This window comes from Halyomorpha halys, unplaced genomic scaffold (assembly GCF_000696795.3).
Source record: "Halyomorpha halys isolate HHAL.00 unplaced genomic scaffold, Hhal_1.1 Scaffold412.1, whole genome shotgun sequence".
Lineage (NCBI taxonomy): Eukaryota > Metazoa > Arthropoda > Insecta > Hemiptera > Pentatomidae > Halyomorpha > Halyomorpha halys.
In genome coordinates this window covers 310,793-331,393 of record NW_027113304.1, presented here as the reverse complement: position 1 = coordinate 331,393, position 20,601 = coordinate 310,793, and the positions used below count along the sequence as shown (strand labels likewise).

General features: G+C 29.3%; 1 protein-coding gene and 1 long non-coding RNA gene across 15 annotated transcripts in view; one reads left to right on the top strand and one right to left on the bottom strand.

Annotated features, from left to right (window-relative positions):
- LOC106682411 (serine/threonine-protein kinase MARK2) overlaps positions 1–20,601 on the top strand; it is a 308,181-nt gene that overhangs the window by 194,621 nt on the left and 92,959 nt on the right. Inside the window, exon 1 of one of the 14 annotated variants that reach the window (XM_067050877.1) lies at positions 12,612–12,629. The exons of 12 other annotated variants lie outside the window; for them this stretch is intronic. In XM_067050877.1, coding sequence (XP_066906978.1) covers positions 12,627–12,629 — 3 coding nt within the window. In that variant the 5' untranslated portion in view covers positions 12,612–12,626. Of the gene's footprint in view, positions 1–12,611; positions 12,630–15,510; positions 15,636–20,601 lie in introns of those variants that run through there. One more of the 14 variants, XM_024360726.2, reaches the window with a different exon arrangement.
- Positions 896–15,796, bottom strand: LOC136796624 (uncharacterized). The gene is made up of 3 exons (XR_010844377.1): positions 15,709–15,796; positions 15,413–15,578; positions 896–1,007 (listed from the first exon to the last, which is right to left on the bottom strand). It is a non-coding gene; the product is annotated as an uncharacterized lncRNA (long non-coding RNA).

Here is a 20,601-nt window from a genome sequence, read left to right as displayed (position 1 = left end):
CTTATTTTCATCTTTATGTTGAACTGTCAGTCTCTGGCATTGAAAAGTGTTCTGCAATCCTTAAATTATTCATAGAAAAATCATGACAAGCGAGTATTGCGTTATCAGTTCTCTCGTTTAAGATCTGACATAATCTGTCATTTCATTTGTATTTAGTTGTTTCATGGTCCTTATTAGAATCTATGAATCAGAATTGACTGTGTTCCTATTTTATTTTGACTATATTCCTAGGGAAGTTCCTATTTTAAAACATTAAGATTTTTATATGAAAGATTACCTACTCGTGAAATTGATTCTCAAGCATTTTAATATTCTGTTTGTTTTGTTATAATTTCATATTTAAACTTCTCTCCTTTTATTTTCTCTCTAGATCAGAAATAAAAAAAAAATCCGTATATAATAGAGTTAGATAGTAGTTCTGATATTACTGTGATAGTCACTTAAAATGTTTTTTGTTTTGTTTTTTAAGTTCAAACTTGGTAGAATAATAAAGAAAATGTCGGTTAATGGATTGAGAAAGGCGAGAGATAAATCTAGAACAAGAGGAGCTCTCCGGTCCGTAGTTCCTGTAGTATTCAGCAAGAACCCGCAGTTCCCACCATTAAAGAGTTTACAACCGGTCCGGCATATGATTTTTTTAAAAAGTGTTTCCGGCGAAAGTCGCCAACGCATCTGCGGGGCATTGCAACTAGACTACGACGAAATCCTCTTGCTTTCCTTCCACCTTCGGTTCGTTCCAGCGCAGAGAGGATAATTATGGGTGGGTATCAGTTTCTCTTCGAGAAATCTTGTTGTACGAGTAGTTTTCGAATACCGAATGCCTTTAATTCTATAGGTTGTCAAGTAACTTTATATTACTCATTTATTAAATTAAATCAATAACTCTCTTCTTGGCATGGGTACATTGGTGGTATCCTTTCTTCATCCGGTGTTCAAATTTCCAAAATATCTTACGATATTATGGAATATATACATATATGACATATAAGTCCTTACCTTGTTTCAATCTGAAAAATAATAATAAGCTAATATTAATAGAGATCCAATGAATTCTGTAAAAATTGAGAATAAAACAAAATTCATATATTTGATTTAATTATTGAATATTTTAAAACCCTGTTTTGTACAAAAAGTAATGCTAAATTTTATTTTAAAAAAATTTTAAGCAATTAATATGTAATGGGGTATCTTGCTACAAAATATAAATGAAATGAAGCTATTTCAGTTTCTTTTCTTTTCCCACCAAATGCTGTGTAATTTCAGTAATCCGAATTAATTGCTGCGGGGGGGGGGGGTTGTTAGGATTCCTGAAAAGTTTGGAATTAAGAAAGTATTGTGAAAAATGATCACTCTCTCTCATATTCTCTCTCTTCCTATTTATTAACCTTTTGTTCAGGTACTTTGAGCCTTATAACATCGCTGGTTTTGGGCAGCTACTTATTTTGCTTTTATTTTACATCCTCAGTAGTGCTTAGTGATGATTTAATTTGTTAAAACTATGGGAATGGAATGGAAACTATGGGTTCATTTATAAGTGAAAAAAATTAAAATACTATTTGTATGGATTTATTTACAACGTGATAAAAATAAATAAATTAAATAAAATTTGTATCATACATATTTCTACTATTAATTAAATTAGTTTTACTCGATCGAATGATTTATACAATAGTTATTATTTTGTATTTCTTATTCCAACAAAATATAGTATGAACATTTTCATAGGAATTACATTACCCGATATCAAAACTACAAATATTTCCATTTTTATTTATTTATTTTTTATTGTATTATATTGTACAGTTGTACATAGCAATAAATAAATAAAAATAAATTTTTATTTTTACAATTATTTCATTACAATGCCTGTAGATTGGGAAGTTAAAAATGCCCTTTACACATGTCCACTTTTATTTGATAACAAAAGTGCTAAAGTGTTGTTATTGTCAGCTGTGTTTGCTCAAAAAAGTTTGTATTACGGAGATTACACTGTACTGTTTTATTACACAAAAATTAAAATTATTTTAATGTTTATATTATAAAATGTTATAATGTTTTATTATAAAAAAATAAAATTGTATTATAACACAAACATTATACTTAATTGTTGTTTTTCTTGACATTAAATCAGATATTGAGAAAAACGTGGTAATAATATGGACCATTGTACTAAAATAATGGAATTATCCATTGTCAATTAGTTTTCTAGTTTGATGTGAAACCAATGCAAGGAAAATGGAAGATTGTTTAATAACGGACAACTTCATTCTTCTTAATCAACCAACTTCCTTAAAGATTTCCAACGGAGAGCGGAGGAAATTTATTCAGGACTCGTTTATTAGATTTTCTTAGACGGGTTATTTTAATTTACAGCAGAATTTTCAGTCGGGCATTCTCATTCATTTTTTAAATTTTCTTAGATATAGGGATCATTTATTATGTCTTTGGAGGGAGGTACTGATATTCGATCGCTCATGCATATTTCGGCTTAATGTTAGTTCTGAGGTTTAATTGGATATACGGACTGTTTAGTAGACATTGGTATGTAGATGGTCTTAGTTCTATTTTTTTAATCACGTTTGCGTTTTTCAATGTATTAATATTTTTGGACTTAACTTCAATAACGGAATAGTTTAGTAGGTTTTTATGGATTCTGATTTTTCTATATTTTTATTTTGGTAAAAGTTCTGAAAAATAATTGAATTGGGAAAAGTCACAATTGAAATTGAAAAAGTTACTTAAAAAAGGTTTCACTTGACAGTGATACTATATCAAGTACTTGTAGTGATACTTAACTGTAATTCTAAATCTTTCACTAATAAATTCTTCTTTATTTAGTTCAAGATATTTTACGATTTACTATCTAGTAATAACGACTATTAATTTAAGAGTCTAAGTCAACTATATATTACTAAAAAAATAATTTATTAAAAACTAAACCTACTCTTACTGTCCCAAAGTTCTGTATTGCCTTATTTAATAGGCAATTATTACTGGGTTGGCTCTCTACACTAAAGTGAATATTGTATTGATATATAGGAGATAGGTAAATAATGATCTTCATGGCCATTATTATCTTTAAATGCGCTTGAGATTTTTCAAGAGTCCATGTGTCTGTTATCCCTGCCTCACTTATCGCCACCTTAATGTCAAACAGCACTATCTACATAAATACACTTCTGTAGATAGTGTTGTTTGACAGTAAGGTGACGTTATATCCTTTCGAATATCGTACAAAAGCAATGCTTCACTGGAATATGCGCATCTACTCTTGATGTTAATTCACAAAGTAGAGATATTACCTTTCTAGTTGAACAGATGTTTGTAAAATGTTTATACATTAATAAGGCCAAAAGTTAACTATTTTTTTTCCGTCAGTACTTGCTTACATATTTAGAGGTACGGTTATGTATCCTGCTTGCCTCGGTATTTAACGCGGAATGATGGCTTCCTCCATATAGGATAGGAAATGAACGCATTAACCGGGTGAATGGGAAGTTGCTCGAGTTAACAGAACGTGACGGAGTGCACCACTCCCAGCTCCAGTCTGGATCTAGATGTGAAGTCTTATTTTTCTGTTTCGGTTTGGTTCTGCCGAGTGCTGAGTCATATCTCCTAGGAACTTATTCGACCATGACGTGAAATATCTATGAGGTTTCTTCTAGTATTTCTTTGTTTTAAATAGTACGCCCAAGGTTTCCTAAAACTTATATTATATGATTTTTCTGTGTCACCAGAAATTTAAAACTTGTTTTTCAATCTATTAATGTTGATTATAAATTATATTTTATTCACAGTTTTGATGTCTATTGTTGGGTATTAATGGATTAATATAAAACACTAAGTTTTTTATTGGGTATATTTTTTCTGAGAGCCGATGTTTCGGTTTAACCGTGTGGGTGGGTCATCTTCAGGTATTCAACATCGAAAAAATAATGAAAAATGAAAGAATAACAGTATATAAATGTCGAAAATTGAAAAAAAAATTCTAAAGCCGTGATGAACATAAACATGACTGCTATTATGCCAAATACTATAGTACAGATAAGGACGGAATAAAGAGGAAGGATTTAGGATAACTAGCAGTATATATTAGAAGATAAAAATATCTTTAAAAAATTAAACCTGTATGGGGTCTCTGGTTCAGTGTTTGGTTAGAAATTACTAATGTGCAAAGATGTGATTTGATCTGGATTACGCCGAATCGGGGTTTTCCTCCCCTCCCACCCAAAAAAGAGTTAAAGCCTAGTAGTAGAAATTGAAAATTCTCACTTTATAGGAACAGGGTGTACCCCACGATGTTCTCCGTCAAGTTGTTGTAGAATGAATTATTATCTACTTAAGCTAGATTCCCACATGGGTCCAGAACATTGTAAAACATTAGTTTGCTCACTGTGGTACCTCCCCCACCCCCATTAAAAAATCAACAAAAGAATAATAAAGAACGATGAGAAATCATAAACAGATAAATTTTAAAGCCCTACACACAAGAGGCCTCCCCCGATCCCTCTAAAACAGAAATGACAAGTGAATTAATAGGTGCATTACTGTGAAAAAGAAAAGTAATTCGTGTTGGGTCTTACCTTTTACAACCTTTGGTATTTTAAGGTTACCTGTTATGTTTAATGTTATATATGAGCTATCCATTCTAAAAAGGAGCTATTTTAAGTCCGGAGGTGAGGGGCCTCCTCGTGTTGTACCGCATAGAAGATAAAATAAAAAACATTAATTAATAAAGACAATAGATAATGGTGAAATAATAAGAAAACAGTCAGAAATCGAAAGAGAAGTTACAAGAGACTAGATAAGTCCAAACTATATAAAACCTAATTGGATGCAATTGGTTGCATAGTAACCAATTATGGAGCAATAGAGTTTCGAACTGAATACGATTGGTTGTCCAATAACCACTCGCATCCAATTCGATTTTATCTCGCTTGGACTTCAAGTCTATCTCGTTACGATTTTATCTCGCCTAGTGTGCGAATGGCCTAGTTCAAAGAAAACTATATATAGTAGGAAGATAGTTCGAGTAGCGGTCAATAAAGGTACTAAAATAGTTTCCAAAAATGTATATAAAAAAATACTGAGGATGATTTCTTAGAGGTTAATATTGAAGTGTATCAAATAATTTTATTTTTCACTAAATATTCTAATATTTAATAATGAGTTTTTATAATGGTCAGTGCAATAAGTAAGTTCAAAATTAAAACTTTATCAATTTAAACATAAATTATATGGAATAAATAAAATTTCTAATACTAACTTTATTGAATAGTTTTTATTATTACTCGAATCGGAAGTCTTGTAGATATAAAAGCAGTCAGCGTTACTTGGAACTTAATTTAACTTAGCGAAGTTGCTTGTTACTTCAGGGCATAGGTATATTCTTTGTTAAAAAAATCAAAGAAGTTGTCATTTGTGATGGGTATGATTAGTAACCTTAATTCTTATAGCAAACTTTACAATAGGTCACAAATTGAGTCTTCAATTACTTTGTATTTGAGGTTCGTCCATACACGTGATATTAGTTTTCATTGAGCATTTGCGTTACTAATTTGATGATTTTCAAGCTTATTACTTAATGCTTTAATCAAATAAAAATAATCAATAGTCAATTTTCAGTCTTATAAACGATTTAAATTGATAAATCATCTTGGCTGGTTCATAAACTTGCGAGACAGATGGTTTATAATTTAAAACCTTTTGAAAATAACTTTCTATTAAATCGACTACTTTAAAACATTGTCTACGTCAACCTTTTTATATCCACTTACGTAGTTGGTTGAATGTAAGTGCCGTGAAATTTAATCTTTCCTCGGTGACCAAAAACCATCCCTTTCTTTACATGCGGACAATTTCATGCTAATCGATCCAGACCATAAGACGTGTCGTTTAAATGGACAATTTGAAAAATTACTTTCACTTCATTAGTTTTTTCTCTGTTCTGTTGCTGTAAGCTTAGCTATAATTGTAACCGATTAATACATGAAATTCCTGAACATGAAACTGAACGAACTCTCCTCATAGTATATAAAGTATGTTTCGTCTCAATGTCCATTGTCGTAATGAGTTTACTATTTTTACTCTCTGGATTTACTGAGTCAGAAATATCTTGAAGAGAGGACTCTGGTCAAGTGGCCGATCATGAAAGCCGCGAGGCGTCGGTGGGAATCGTGCGAATCCAATCGATTATTGGTGCTAGCATTCCGGTCGCAAACATCTTTTCGGGCTTAGTTCGTAATTCAAGGCCATCGCTTTTCCTTTGTCCATTGGTCGTTTTATTCGGTCTCCTTCTGGTTAGAAAAATGGATCATGCTCTGTTGAATTCGATATGTGAACTAGGAATGACTCGAGTTGTTCAATTATCAGCGTAACACATCTTAGAGCGTTGTATAAATCTCAACCCAGTATCAAGTACTATAAATATTTAAACAATTACTTAGGCCTTTGGTCCGTAAATAAAAAAATAGATAGCTCGTACTTAAATTATAATAACTTTATACAACTAACAATATCTCTTGTAAAAGTGCCATCGAGGTTATTTCAGGATAAGCCTAATGATCATCCAATTGTAAATATGCATATTTTCTGCTCAAGTCCAAAGTAGGATATCTGCAAATTCCTGAAAACATCATTCTGTTAAGTAAATTATGGTGGTAAAGAGGTGGCTCCTAGCCCTGCGGACTACCAATGGTCAGTAGTCGATAACTTCCATTCAATTTTCGCGCTATTGCTCAAGCGTCTTCGAAATTCCACAAACCACATGATTTAATTTAAATAATTCAGTTGGCTGCCGCTAAAGAGCTTTTTCCCCCGCCTGGGCACTAGACACACTCCCACGCATGCTGGACGCATCGCTGTTGTCTTTAAACCCCACCGGACAAGGTGGAAGTTCCAACTACTTCACAGTAGACGCCGGTGTACGCCCAGCAGATAAAGGTCTAGAAGCTCCTGGACTACCCCGCCGCTTCTATCTGTAAGACCCCTCATTTGATACCATAGATCGTCTCATACCATAGGGACTGAAGACTAGCTCGCCGCCGACGCCGAGGATATTGAAGAGAATAATCCTTTCAGCCCTTAAATTTAACTATACACTATTATTCTTTGTAAAACCATGAGTGATTTTTTTTGTTTTGATTTTCAATAACTTTCATTCATGTCTATACTTTTTTCACTGTAAATTTTCTCTCTCTTCCTTTTCGTTTCTTTTTTTTCTGCCTCACCTACACCGTACAATCTATATGGTAAAATAAACAGTAGAATTGTATGATCCAACTACTGAATAACCAACTAATAATGACAATTCAATTAATTATCAAATTTTGAAATTTTATCAATCTTTCACTACTTTCGAAGGTCCGAAATTGAACGCGTTTTAATAACTGTTTATTTAAATTTGGTATTCAAAAAGATTTAAACCTCCTTCTATTGAGAGATTTTAAATGATATAGAATATATATGATATAGATTTTAAAATTTGCGAAATGTTGTTTTGTTTCGCTTAAAATTTATTTTAAACTGTTTTAATCTCCATTAAACAGTAATGAAAAAATACTTGTGGCCACTAGTAGATACATTTAGAACCTTACTCATTCAGCTTTCTTTTTGACATTTTGCCATTGTTTCTGGCTATTATTGGAATTACTCTGAAATTTCGACATTCACTCCCATGGTCGTATGAGGTCATGTATTTTTAATCTAATTGTCCCTTTTGTTCTTCTCATTCTCGGCATTTACTTTTTACTTGTAGATGTATAATTTGTATAATTGAATTTGGGAGCAGTTAGTTCATTCTAATACCATGAATATTAAAATTTCAGCTGAGTTAAGGCTAGCTCCCGTATAATTCTCGAATAATTATGCAGTATTACAGAATAGAGATTTGTGCATGTATGTATTCAATTATGCACCAACGTTTGCCTGTTGGTCATGTCCAATTTTCTTTGATGATTTGATAAAGATTTTCTAATGGTGAATAAATTAAGATGTTTTAAGCAGGAACCATTAAAATCAATTTTCCATGTAGAAAAAAAACTCATTCTTTGCAGTAATGTTTTTTGTCCAAAGATTATACCTTATTATGGAATTCATTTTCATGGGGTTTTCCCCAACCCATTGACGGATCCGATAGCTATATTAAAAAGGATGCCCCCAGGAGGCTCTCATGACTTAAGAATCAATCCACAGCTGATATAATAAAATAAGTAAATAAATAGCTATAGTTGAGCAGAAAAAATATGTAATAAACCTCTATTCCTACACCTTCATTTTACTATTTGAAGGTTATAGAGAAAAGTTTTAGTCTATTTATTGGAAATTGAGCCAGGACGAATGTTCTGTCACTTTTCAAAAAATAATATCTAGTGTCACTAATCCCTGTGGTCTGTTGGGATTTAAGAAAAGTGTTCTGTACAGTAATTCATTCATTTGGTAAAATGAAGGAAGTCCTTAGTATTACAAAGAAACCGGTATGCTTTAAGGGAAGAGATAAAAATGTCTTCCTCTAATTCAGTGGATAAAACCGAAAATATAAAATGTGACGGAAAAAATCATCTTCCAGTGTTTCCTAAATTTATTAGGTATTATATAATTTATTATTATTATTATTATTATTTGTACAGAACGGAATTTTACGTTTTTATAAATAGCTTCGTGTGTACTTTAATATAACTTTGTGGTAAAATATTTTAAGCCAAAAAAAAACATTTGGCATCTTACAAATGTGATTATTTGTATTTTACAATTTACCACCGCCATTTTCCCATAAACCCAAATAAAAGGAGTCGAAACTTTTTGTTATCTCAACATCAACCCAGGAGACTTCAAAATATGAAAAATTATTTTTTATAAAAAAAGTGACCTAAAATTTAAGCACAGAACTACACATACAACTTGTCCTTAAAATTTATACTCGATATTATTTTTTTATTTTGTTTTTTCAAAAATTATTCAAAACATCAGTCATTTATTAGTTAATTTTATCATATAATTTTTTATAAATTAATGACCGTATATAGATAATTATTAATTCGTGATAGTTTTAAATTAAGTTGTAGGAGAAAATTTTCATTAGTTAAAGTATACAAGATAACTATTTTCTACATTATCACCCATAATCATTGGTATATAGATATTGTAATTTCTCTAATTTTTATGGCGTTGACCTAAATCAGTAATTGAGATTTATATTTACAACATAGAGCTTATGTAGCAGATCTTGCTATTTCCTACAGGAACTATTGTACTTATATAAATACTATTGGTTTAGTTCAAGATAATTCTTATCCTATAACTGATAAAGCTAGATAAGCCTGAACATTTATGTTGAATTTTATTATTTTCAAAATTGAAAGGTATATAGTAAGCTATATACTTGGTCATTGATCCAATAGCAAACAGTAGGATATTAAGACAATACACTCCTTGTTTGCTATTGCCTGGAATAATACAGAATCAAGTGAGGGGTCCTTAATTTTTGTTGAATACACACATACTCATAAAATTGTTTTCTATTTATCAAATATACATTATTAAGAATGTGCGAATGTGAATAAGCTAATAAAATTCATGATATTTACTCTTGAATCCAAAATTAAATGTTTACCAATCAGGTTGTTGGGGTGTTAGTTCAGGCTGCTTGCTTGTTTTTGTCTCAACTTGTTTTTGCCTGTTCCTCCCTTTTATATAACCGTCTACTAGATTGACTTGTTTTTCGTCTCTTGTGGGATTATCTCGCCTAATAATTTACCAAGATATATATTTATTTAATAATTAATCTTTGGACTATTATCATTAATTAAAATTAGTGAAGTTATTGAGTGGTTTTGATTGGGTAATGTTTTTCTGTAGTGACTTATTTATTATTAAAAAAATTATTTATCGTTTCATATTACAGTCCATTTATAATTTTTACTTGATAAATTAATAAATATATGAATTTGTTACTTCACAAATCTATGTTAAATTCCTTGTAGTTTTGATTTTGGGATCCCTCGTTATGTTCGATTTCGCAATATAGAGTGATTTTTTCAATTAGCTTCTTTTCCCCGAAATATCAAAATCCTTTTTGAAGTTTTTAACTTCTACTTGCTGAGATCTTGTCATGAAGTTTTTCTTCAGCTCTTGCCTATTTATTTTTGTCAGTTAGGTCTAACATGAAGGAAACCTATATGTTTAAATGCAATAAGATATCACTCTTAATCTAGGAACCGTTGAATAAAAAAGGGCTTATTTCATACTAAGGTTTAGTTATATAATCAGCCTATCCACATACCTAAAATAAAAAATGGTATCCGTGTGAATACGATTCAGTGTAAGGAATAGGTGGGAAGAAAGAAACAAATAAACCCAAAAGATCAGATAGTTATGATTTTTTTATATGATTAGGATTTAGATTTACATTATAAATACTAATCATACGAGATTAAATATTATTCATGAAAAACCCTGAAATTTTCCATTTTTTACTTAATATTTTTTAAACTACCTATCGTACAAAAAACATTAGGCATACCTGTTATAATGCTGATTTCATTTACTGAATGTTTTGTCCTTCTAAATGTGCGTACGTTAAATACAACTCAAAATGTAGTGTAAAAATAGGGGAAAAAAACATCATTTTAATTATGATAAACATCATCGTATATCAACATTTTCTGGCTTTATTTTAGTAAATATCATAGAAACTGCTATTACTATGAAGAAGATAATTATCAACTACTTCAAAATAAATCATTTTCAACCAATGTATTAAAATGACAGAATCTTCTAAAATATTTTTCATGCTGACATAGAGTGATAAAAATACTTAATATCACAAGTATACTACTCAGTATTAATTATTAACTATCAATTATTCTATAGTGTAATTACCTGTATAAACTCACACACACATATTACATTTTGACATTATCACACATTTTACGAAAATGAAAGAAGATTATATCTAAAAGGTTGATTTTAAAATGCCCAAACCTTAATATTAAATCATTTCTTAGTCTTTTGTTTGTTTTGTTTTTTGTCACTGGCTCCCGGACTATCATGCTTCTAACAATAATTTATAATTAGGAAAAAGTCAAAGAAATATTTATTTATTGTAAATTTTACATTCATATACTTCATTAATTTCTAATATTTTGTGTTTAATCTTAGTTTCTTTTTAGTTAAAAAAAAATAATGCAGATTAATAATTCGGCTTCGGTATAAGGATTTTTGTAGTATATATGTATATTATATTATGCATAAGTATAAAATAAAATATAATTATATATATGTATGTGAATTTATAATATATTATATAGAGAGTACTAACAACTATACATATGTTCTAATGGTGTATATCCACCCAAGATCTCCTTGACCTGATAATTCTAAGACCCCTTTCTTGTCGTTTATTTTCTTTTCTTGTTTCGAATACGTTCGTTATAAAGTATGTCCATTATGGCTGAACGTTTCTTGTTAATCCGATTCGGGCACTAGTTTGTTCTCTTAGAAAGTGGAGTGTAACATTTTAAATCATTATCATTTACAGCTATTTCGATATTTATGAATGAATACATTGGCAGGTGAACATTATTTTCAACTGATGGTATATTTAATGCTTCTATCTTAATAGTCTGCTTGCATTTCTGTTTATTAACTTGATGGTTTAATAACTCTTTTAATATTTATTTAGAATAAAAATAGATCTTTCAGAAAATGGTATTTTATTTTAAATATCAAGTTTTTGTGTGTTAACTATTGTTGAATAAACGTTGACAAATTAGATGGTGTGTTGGATTTTTTTTGTAAATGACTAAAATTCGCTAATTTGTTTTTCTTTTGACTTTACTTCTTCGTCTATAGGATGTATGTTTTATTTATATTAAAATCATGATAATGTATCAATAAAACAATAAAAGTGTTACATTAATGTAATTATGGTAAACAACTAACTTTTTTTAAATCCTTCTTTGAATGTTGATTTCAATTATCCAAAATGGGTCATCATTTCTTCATTTATATTGGTAATTGGTACTTAGTAATCCTTAAGATGATAAGTAAATCTCTTATCTCTTTCGAAACATTAGAATCATTTTTTTTTGGGACTCTAAAAATATTTATAACGTGTTTTATAGCATTCTGGTCGCATCGTGAGCTATTATTATTTTTTTTATTTTAACTATTAATTATTATGTATGGGGAGTTTTCTGTTTAAAAGACAATGATTCCACTTCTGGAAATTTGTATGGGAACATCGCACCTAGATAAGATATTTTTTTTATTGAAAATTTTAATTTCTACCACCTATTTGGCTGGGGAATATTTAGATTTTAAAATTAAAATTAATTACGTTTATGGTGAAGAATTTTAAATTTTCATTTTTCAGCAGTGGATATATCAGCTTTTGAACAAAAAATCCTCATATATTCAACTTAAAAATAAAAAAAAAATCTATAAGCATTTATTAAGACCGATCTACTCAATGTTCTCCGTCTGTTTTTTTTGGGGGGGGAGGCTTAAACATAACATTAGTCAATATATTGTATTATATGAATAAGGTTTATGTTCCATTTTCTGTATTAATTTTTTTTTATTATTTGCAGGTAAGAACAACATGGCGGACTAGTTAAATCATTTAGATGGTGAGTCATTGTAACTGCTACCGTGTTTGTATATTTGGGATTGGATGCCTTTTATTTACAGAAGATAGAATATGGAATGAAATTCTATATTACTTGTAAAATAAATCACAATTCTTCCACATGATAAGTGGAGTCGACGTTTTACTGAATATTTTTCCCTCAAGAAAATAACGTAAATCTAACTATTAATAGGAAAACAAGTGTCCTAAGGATAGGATTGAAATCACTAAACAAAAAATTCTAGATTATATAATTGCACTTAGAAACTTATTATTTACTATACATATTCAAATATCAAAAATATACATATTAAAATTAGTTAGATTATTATACTTTTCTTATTTTAGGTTTTAGTTATTAATTATCCATGAAACTCTACTCATCATAATAATAATATTTTATTACAATAATTACTATTAGTAATCTTAGAAAAATACTGCTATTTGTGTGATATAATTTAAAATATAAAATGTATTTCTAAATTTTATGAATGCTTGAGGTCCCAGTATGCTCCAAAAATCATTAATTTTGTCATCACACATATAAAATTCATGATGACAAGCGATAAGGAACGCCTTGTCCCCTTGCAGGTATTCTAATCTTCTTTTTCCTTCTTCCCTACATTGAACCATTGAATGCTACTGTAACATAAGAAGATATAGTCGAGATGTGCAATGAGGAAGAAGGAAGATGACCAAAGCGCTGTAACACTCACTGGAGTGTAGAAATGAGGTTATCCATAGAAAAAAAACGAATGGAGAATGTTCCATAAACAGTTGTTACGTTTATAAACTTAAACATTGTATACGAATAAAATTCGTTTATATCATTAGTTTCTAAACATTTATGTAATTGTATGTTTTTTATTATTGATACTAATTTTATGCTTATCCATGCTGATAACACAATCAGTTGGAATCCTTCATTATCATCTGAAGGTATTGAAAAGTTTTCCATTATGTAATCATTGCTTGGGATTCAGATTTGTTGTGTAACATCGTTTTCAACACTTATTAATTAAAATCATTATTTTATTAATAAGAGTTTAATCAATTCCTGTTTCTTTTTTTTATTTGTTCACACTACTTAGTATTATTTTCTCATTTATTACTCTTAAATTGATTCTCGGATTAGATCATAACTGCCTTACGTGACTTCAAGAAGCATGACTTTAGTAAATAAATTGTTATAATAGTATTTACGCCGTAATGTCGGAAATCTATTCGTTTTTATGTTAACAATTAAATCCGATTGAATTCTTATGTACTTCTGGTGGTTAATTTTACTATTATTTTTTTTTTTTAACTCTATTTTTGTTGAAGATAGGTAAGAATGAATCAAACCTTTATTTGATTATATTTATTTCGTATTCTTCTTTATTTGCTTTATGACGATGAATTCTAATGATACCGGTGCAATGGAGTTCTTAGACTACATTCCTACTATTATCACCTTGTGTACTTTTGTTTGTGAATTATTAATGTCCTACCTTAGAGGTTCATTTCTTCTGAAGAAATTGCTTCAGTAACAATTTATTTCCCATCCCGAGTGCATCTGAAAAAAATATCCCCATCCTGGTACTGTCAAGGTATGCACTTCAAAAAAATACAATATACTTGAGAAAATTCATTTGTTAGAGTGCAAATATGTATATCTATAATTTTGTCAACGGACCTTGTCTAAGGCCGCCCTACCAGCCTTCTCCACGTCTGTCTGTTTTGAGCTACTGCTTTCAAGCTTGCTGCAAGTAACTCTTTCGCATCTTTGTTGATATTATCTATCCGTCTGGTTTTTGGTCTCCCACCTGTTCTGTTGCCAACTATAGAGGCATTCATTGTAGTGTAAAGACGGCCTGATGGATTGCTTCGAGCCCCATATATCTCGCTTATCTTAACCTCCTTGCCTTCATGTAATGAGATATTGACTGATCAGTGTTTTTTTTTCAGTTATAGTTCTCCACGTGTTCTGATCCCAGATCTCTCCTGGATAGTTGATGACTAAACAATTGAGGCTATGTAGCTTTAAATTTAATTATGAATTAAATTAATTATTAATAAAAGGATTAATGAATCTTAACTATCGTAATTAACCAACCTGCTCAATTAAGATTTTTTTTTAGGGTTATGTTAAAATATGTTATATGCAATGTTAAAAACATTGATTTTTGGACAAGCATTATTATTATGATTTTGCGCAGAATTACTCTCACTGCACAGGCCAGGAAAGATTTCCGATAAATAATTTATGTTAGTTTTTATCTTGTTGTTATATTTATATATTATAATTTATAATAATGATAATTTAGATTATATTTGTTAAAACTATTATTGTTAATATTAATAATTATTTTATTCACCGCTCAATTCTCTTGCTGTCATACCTGTTCATCACTTTTCAACCATAATTTTCTTAATCTTATTGCAGTATTTAAAACAAAATTAAGAAGAAAATAAAATCGATGTTTACCCACCACTGTTCTGTAAATAGTTTTGAATTGCGAACACTGAAAACATTTTTTTGATTCTATCAACTTTTTTTTAATTGTAGAAAGATGGTTCGATTGACGGTCGCAAAAGTGTAGAAAAAACTCAAAATAGAAAAAACTACATATTAAGCGCCAACATTATTTTTTCTTGTATTTTTCTTATTGGTATCTTTTTTAAACAGTATTTGAACGACTTTATGGAATTATTTACTTTGACATTTAACGAAATTCCATAACTGTAAAGTTCAATGTTCTACTATTTACGGTTTTTGTTATTGTTTATTGTTATTCTACTTACTATGTTCTTTGTTCCATTGACCATAGAGTCCACTAAGTCCCTAGTGTAGGAGTACGGACTCCACCTTTCTCTTCCTCCGGCTGTAGTGGGGGTTCTATCCCCACTCTCCCGTGGGTGTAATATCTTCTAGTGCAGTGCTCGCCTCTCTGCTGGTTTGTGTGTCCGTCTGTCGGGTTATTTTTTTACATATTTTTTATTCTTTTGGATTTACCCTAGCCTACAGGTAATTGTTATGATCTTATATATATATCACTATATACGATTGCCTTATTATATCAACGTACTATCATTCTTACCTTTCTCTCAGCAAACATTCTCTCGCCGGACGATGTTCCACTAACAAATAATTTTAATGCATTGTCTATTCAACATGCTTCGTAAAAATATATTTGTCTCTTTCTATTTAAATTTATTTTTTGCTATCATATGATTTTGTTGTGTTGCAAGTCAAAACTATTGTGTATTCAAGTGTAATAGATGAAAATTACTTTGATAAAGCTGTTATCATTTTAATGAAAATAAGCTTATTTTATTTTAGCGACCGTTGAGGATTTAGAATAATAGACTCCGTCGTAATAAGGATGTCATCAAGATTGGTTAAGGGGCATTTTCATTGTCCGTACCTGTCTCTTGAATGCGGTTGCAACTAGCTGTTTCCTTTTGCACTTGCAGGCTTATAAATATATCTAAAACTTTCAGTATTAAAGTTACAGTAGAGAAACTAAATTGTTAAGCTGACAAAATTCAGATTAACTGATTTTTGTTCAGATGCTCATATTTTTTGCTAACTGTTCGTACACAAACGTATCAGCATTTTTATTTTATTTCTCAAATACTGAATACGTTTATTGTTAAATATTTTAAAAGTGTATTTATATAAAAGTGCTAACTCATGCAGTTACGATTTTTTTTTTAACTGTAATCCAACTATTGATTCCTATGTTGATTTGTTATCAATTATTGAATGTTTAAGAGGAAATTATACAAATATTTATAGCTTAGTACGATGTAATATGCTCGTTCCACCTTAATTTTTTTTTTTCTGAATATGTTCACTGTGAGCCTGTTCAAACACAATATAATCTTATATCCCTTCTTTATTTTCCCCTCAGATCCTCTTGTAGCAATTTTATGACCGTCATAATCGTAATTACCCAACCTCCTGGTTTCTTAGGTTTAGTCAGCACTGCTTGTTCACGTGCCCACTTCTCGACTGACTAATATCAGGAAGATTTTTTTTTAGTCTGTTGTGTTTAATTCAATATTACAAGATTTTTTTTAAAGATCTTTTTATTGTTTTAGAAAATAAGAGTTGAGTTTCAGTTTTGTGTTGTTTTTTTTTCTATTTTCTGTTTCACGTTTGATTTATTTTTTAAATTTACTGTTTTTGTAAAAATTATTATTTTTATATTGAATGATTATTTATTTATAAATCTTTTATTTGAAAAATGAATTAAAAAAAAACAAAAAAAAAAATTGGTAACTTACACCTCGTAGGCATATAGAAAAGTAAGTAATGGGAGAAAACGACATGAAATTAGATAAGTGATGAATTGAAATTATCAATAATTTAAATACTAATTTAATATTTTTTTTTTACACATATAATATTACTTTTGGGTTTTTGTTTTACACTTGTAATATTACTTTCGAGTTTTTGTTTGATATAAAATGTTCCATTTTGTCGTCTATTTGTATGTATGTTTCTAGTACGTCTTCATTTATTATTATGAATATATTTACATTAAAATTGTATTTGAATTATCATATTTTAAACTTTATAAATTAGTAATTAGGATAACTTCATGTTTTTTTTTTTCTTTTTATCTAATCTTTTATTTCTATTCTAAATAATCGTTATTTCAGATGCTAAAGTCAGAAAAAATTATCTGTTCAACTAATCTATCTCTTAAACAATTGCCATTCTGAAAGTTAAACATCAACATAATTTTTGATAAGTCTTCCCTTCTGCGATTAATATCACCTTTTTATCTTATCCTTGTACATTGTCCTTTGTTATATAAATCCTCAAATTACCTGATAAATTTGTATTGCCAGTTAGTAAATAGTTAGAAACCGTATCACGTCATGAGACAATGTTTATGATCATTGTTAATACTCATCGGATAATAATTGACGACGCCTCCTGCTTTTATCAATGAATCATATCATGTTACCGATATACCGTTATCTTTACAATAGAACTGTTATATATAGGTTGTTATTTTGTTAAGACATTGAAGACGTCAAGACTTACTGAACAAAAAAAAAAAAAATGTACTACTGCGATGAAACCAACAAAATGTTCCCTTCTTATTTTTTAAAAATATTTATTAATTTGAAAAACCAAAAGTATATTTAATTATCATTAAAAGTAGACAAAGCATGAATTCGTGCATCAAATAACTTACTAATGAATTTTTTTTTATTAAGCATTGATAATTAAGAATTATTTCCTTAGTTATGAGGCATGAATTATCACACTAATTCTTAACTGGAGTACATCCTACAGAAATAAACCAACTAACAAACAGGAAACCGTACCTAGAAAATATTTGATGTATTAATATTACAAAATTTTTTAGGAACTATCTTTGATAAAATATAAGCCCTTTAATATCTTGGTAGTTAGATTAATCGGTATATATAACTTAATATCCATTTTTCTCCAATCAGTTACTACGGTAATACAGTTACTTGATTCTGTTCTGCATGATGTTGTCTAAATATGACAATTGGCGAAGATTACATATTTATCTACAAAAAGAAACAGTGCTATCAAAGTCTATTGATAATAAATTATTTAAAACAATAGTCAGATGATGAGATAATTTTAGTTTGATTTCATTGCCCCCAATATCTGTTTCTCATTCTCGGGTTATCACATGTATTTATCATTATTAGGAGCCACTGAGTAAAAATATATTATCGATTCGATTATTAATTTAATTATGTATTGTGAACGTGTAAGGACTTAATTTAAGGATTTTTTCTGTAAAATTTTTAGTTTTTATTTTCTTTACCTCCTATTTTCAATTTTCAGTAAACAAACACAATCCATTGAGTTTTGCGTCCAATCTTGTGATACATGGCTGTGTATCTAATCTTTTTGTCGTATCTAATTTATTTATTTATTTTAATTTTCTCCCTTCCTCGGTTCTGTGAAAACATTGCTCATGGTTATTCTTACCAGGAATTGAATTTTATGATTCCCCTGCGCAATAATTGTGTTGAGTCTGTTCCTTCTGCAAACAATCGGAAGTGATTGTTTGCTGTTACCTTCATATATATTTGCTCGTTTATTCCATGGCCCTATTACATATATAATTTTTTTTTTTTCATCCACTATTATATTATATTCCATTTACTGGTATATTACTTTAGTCTTGAAATGACATGTAAGCTACTCTTTTGGTATCCTATTCATGATTGATCATTAGTAATGTTTACTAAAATAATTTAAATTTATTATAAGTCTAATTGAAATTGATAAAAATGAAATAAATTATTAAGCATCAGTTTTAACAAAGTGATATAAGAAAAAGCTATACACATCACAAAAAACATAGGGTATTGATTGAATATGTGTTTTAGTTGCAATGCTTTATTAATTGATTGCAAATGTCAAACATAAATAAAGTAAAAATGGCGAGAAAATCAATAGAACACACAAAAAGTATGGAAAATAACCATTCAAAAAAATAAAAAAGCAAATTACGCAAAATTTTAAAACTAAAAAACTTTTGTAACTGCTTTTCGAAACAGACCCTAAAGATGGACAATATTTCCTAAACGTTGGAAGCATTAGTATACAAATGTAATATTAATAAATAAAGAAACTAAAGTAAGAAGGCTAATAATCCGAGAATAGAAAAAGAAAATTATAAAAGTGATAGTCAAAATTATTTTAAGATAAAATATAATAAATCAAATGTTTAGATGTCTTTCTTTTATTAATTTTGTTTATTATTATTATTAATTATTTAGTAATATTCAATTCTCAAGTTTTGTAAGTGGCTACAAAACTTCCACATCCTTCCTTTGAGTTGTGGTCGACGTTTCCCAGTTCCTGGTATAGCTAACGGGGACACCAGCGTACTGTCTCTTTACAAAGGCCAAGGACTTTACTGGCTTCTGGGCTACTTTACTCTCAGGATCAGTTAGTTAAGCTAAGCTTAATTAAAAGTTAGTTATAATTGAATGTAGAGCCCTTTGTTATAATTAAATACTAATTTTAGGAATTGTTTGTTAATTAGCTCTCAAAATTTGCATTCTGCTTTAGAAATAATCTTTAAAGTTGGTTCCTTAGCTTTCAGGTTTCGAGAAACCGAAAGTGCTGTTACCCGATATTGAAAACTTTAAACTTAGCAGGTATTGGTATTACCGTGTTTACAAATTAATGAGTCGTTACATACTGAATCCTATTACTCAGTGTTTTAGTTCCATGTTAATGCGCTTATTACAAACAGGGTTAGAAGTTCCTTCATAACTTCAAAGGCCTAGAGCAAACTTCTAACTTTGGATTTTCGTGTTCTTCAGGCTTTAAGCTTGGTCTAAAAGTTAAGACTGGGATTATACTAAAGTCTTCTCAGCGTTGTGAATTATATGCTAGGTGTATTTCTGCCTTCAGTTTTGTTTAGAAGTCATTATTTGATCCTTTTGTCTTGAAAGTTTATAAATATTTTAACACTGAATTTAGAAGTCTTGAATAGTTTATTTTCCTTCATTTAATCGTTTATTTATTTGTATTTTATAATGTTTTATAATATATATATTATTTTTTAGAAGTAATATTTCGTAGAAAATGTTTTTTAGGATATTTGAAACAAAAAAAGAAAAATAATTGCATTTATTGCATCGAGTATAATGATTACATTGAGTGATTATGTAGAAAAAAATAATAAATTTTATGCAACTGTTGCATTTAAAAAAATTAATTGTGAATTAAAAATTAACAGCATAAGTTTTAAATAATGTTTATACAAATTATTTTATTAATTTTAGAAAAGCTTCGATAGGAAATCAGTTTGGATGTTGTAAAAAGAGATAATAGAAAATGAGAATTTTACAATGTTCAGCAAAGTCAGCTTGAAGCTGTTTGCAAGAAACATTTTAGAGAATAATATGATAACTTTATAATAAATGGTTTGAAAATGGAAAAAGAACCGAAACGTTACTTAAGTAACACT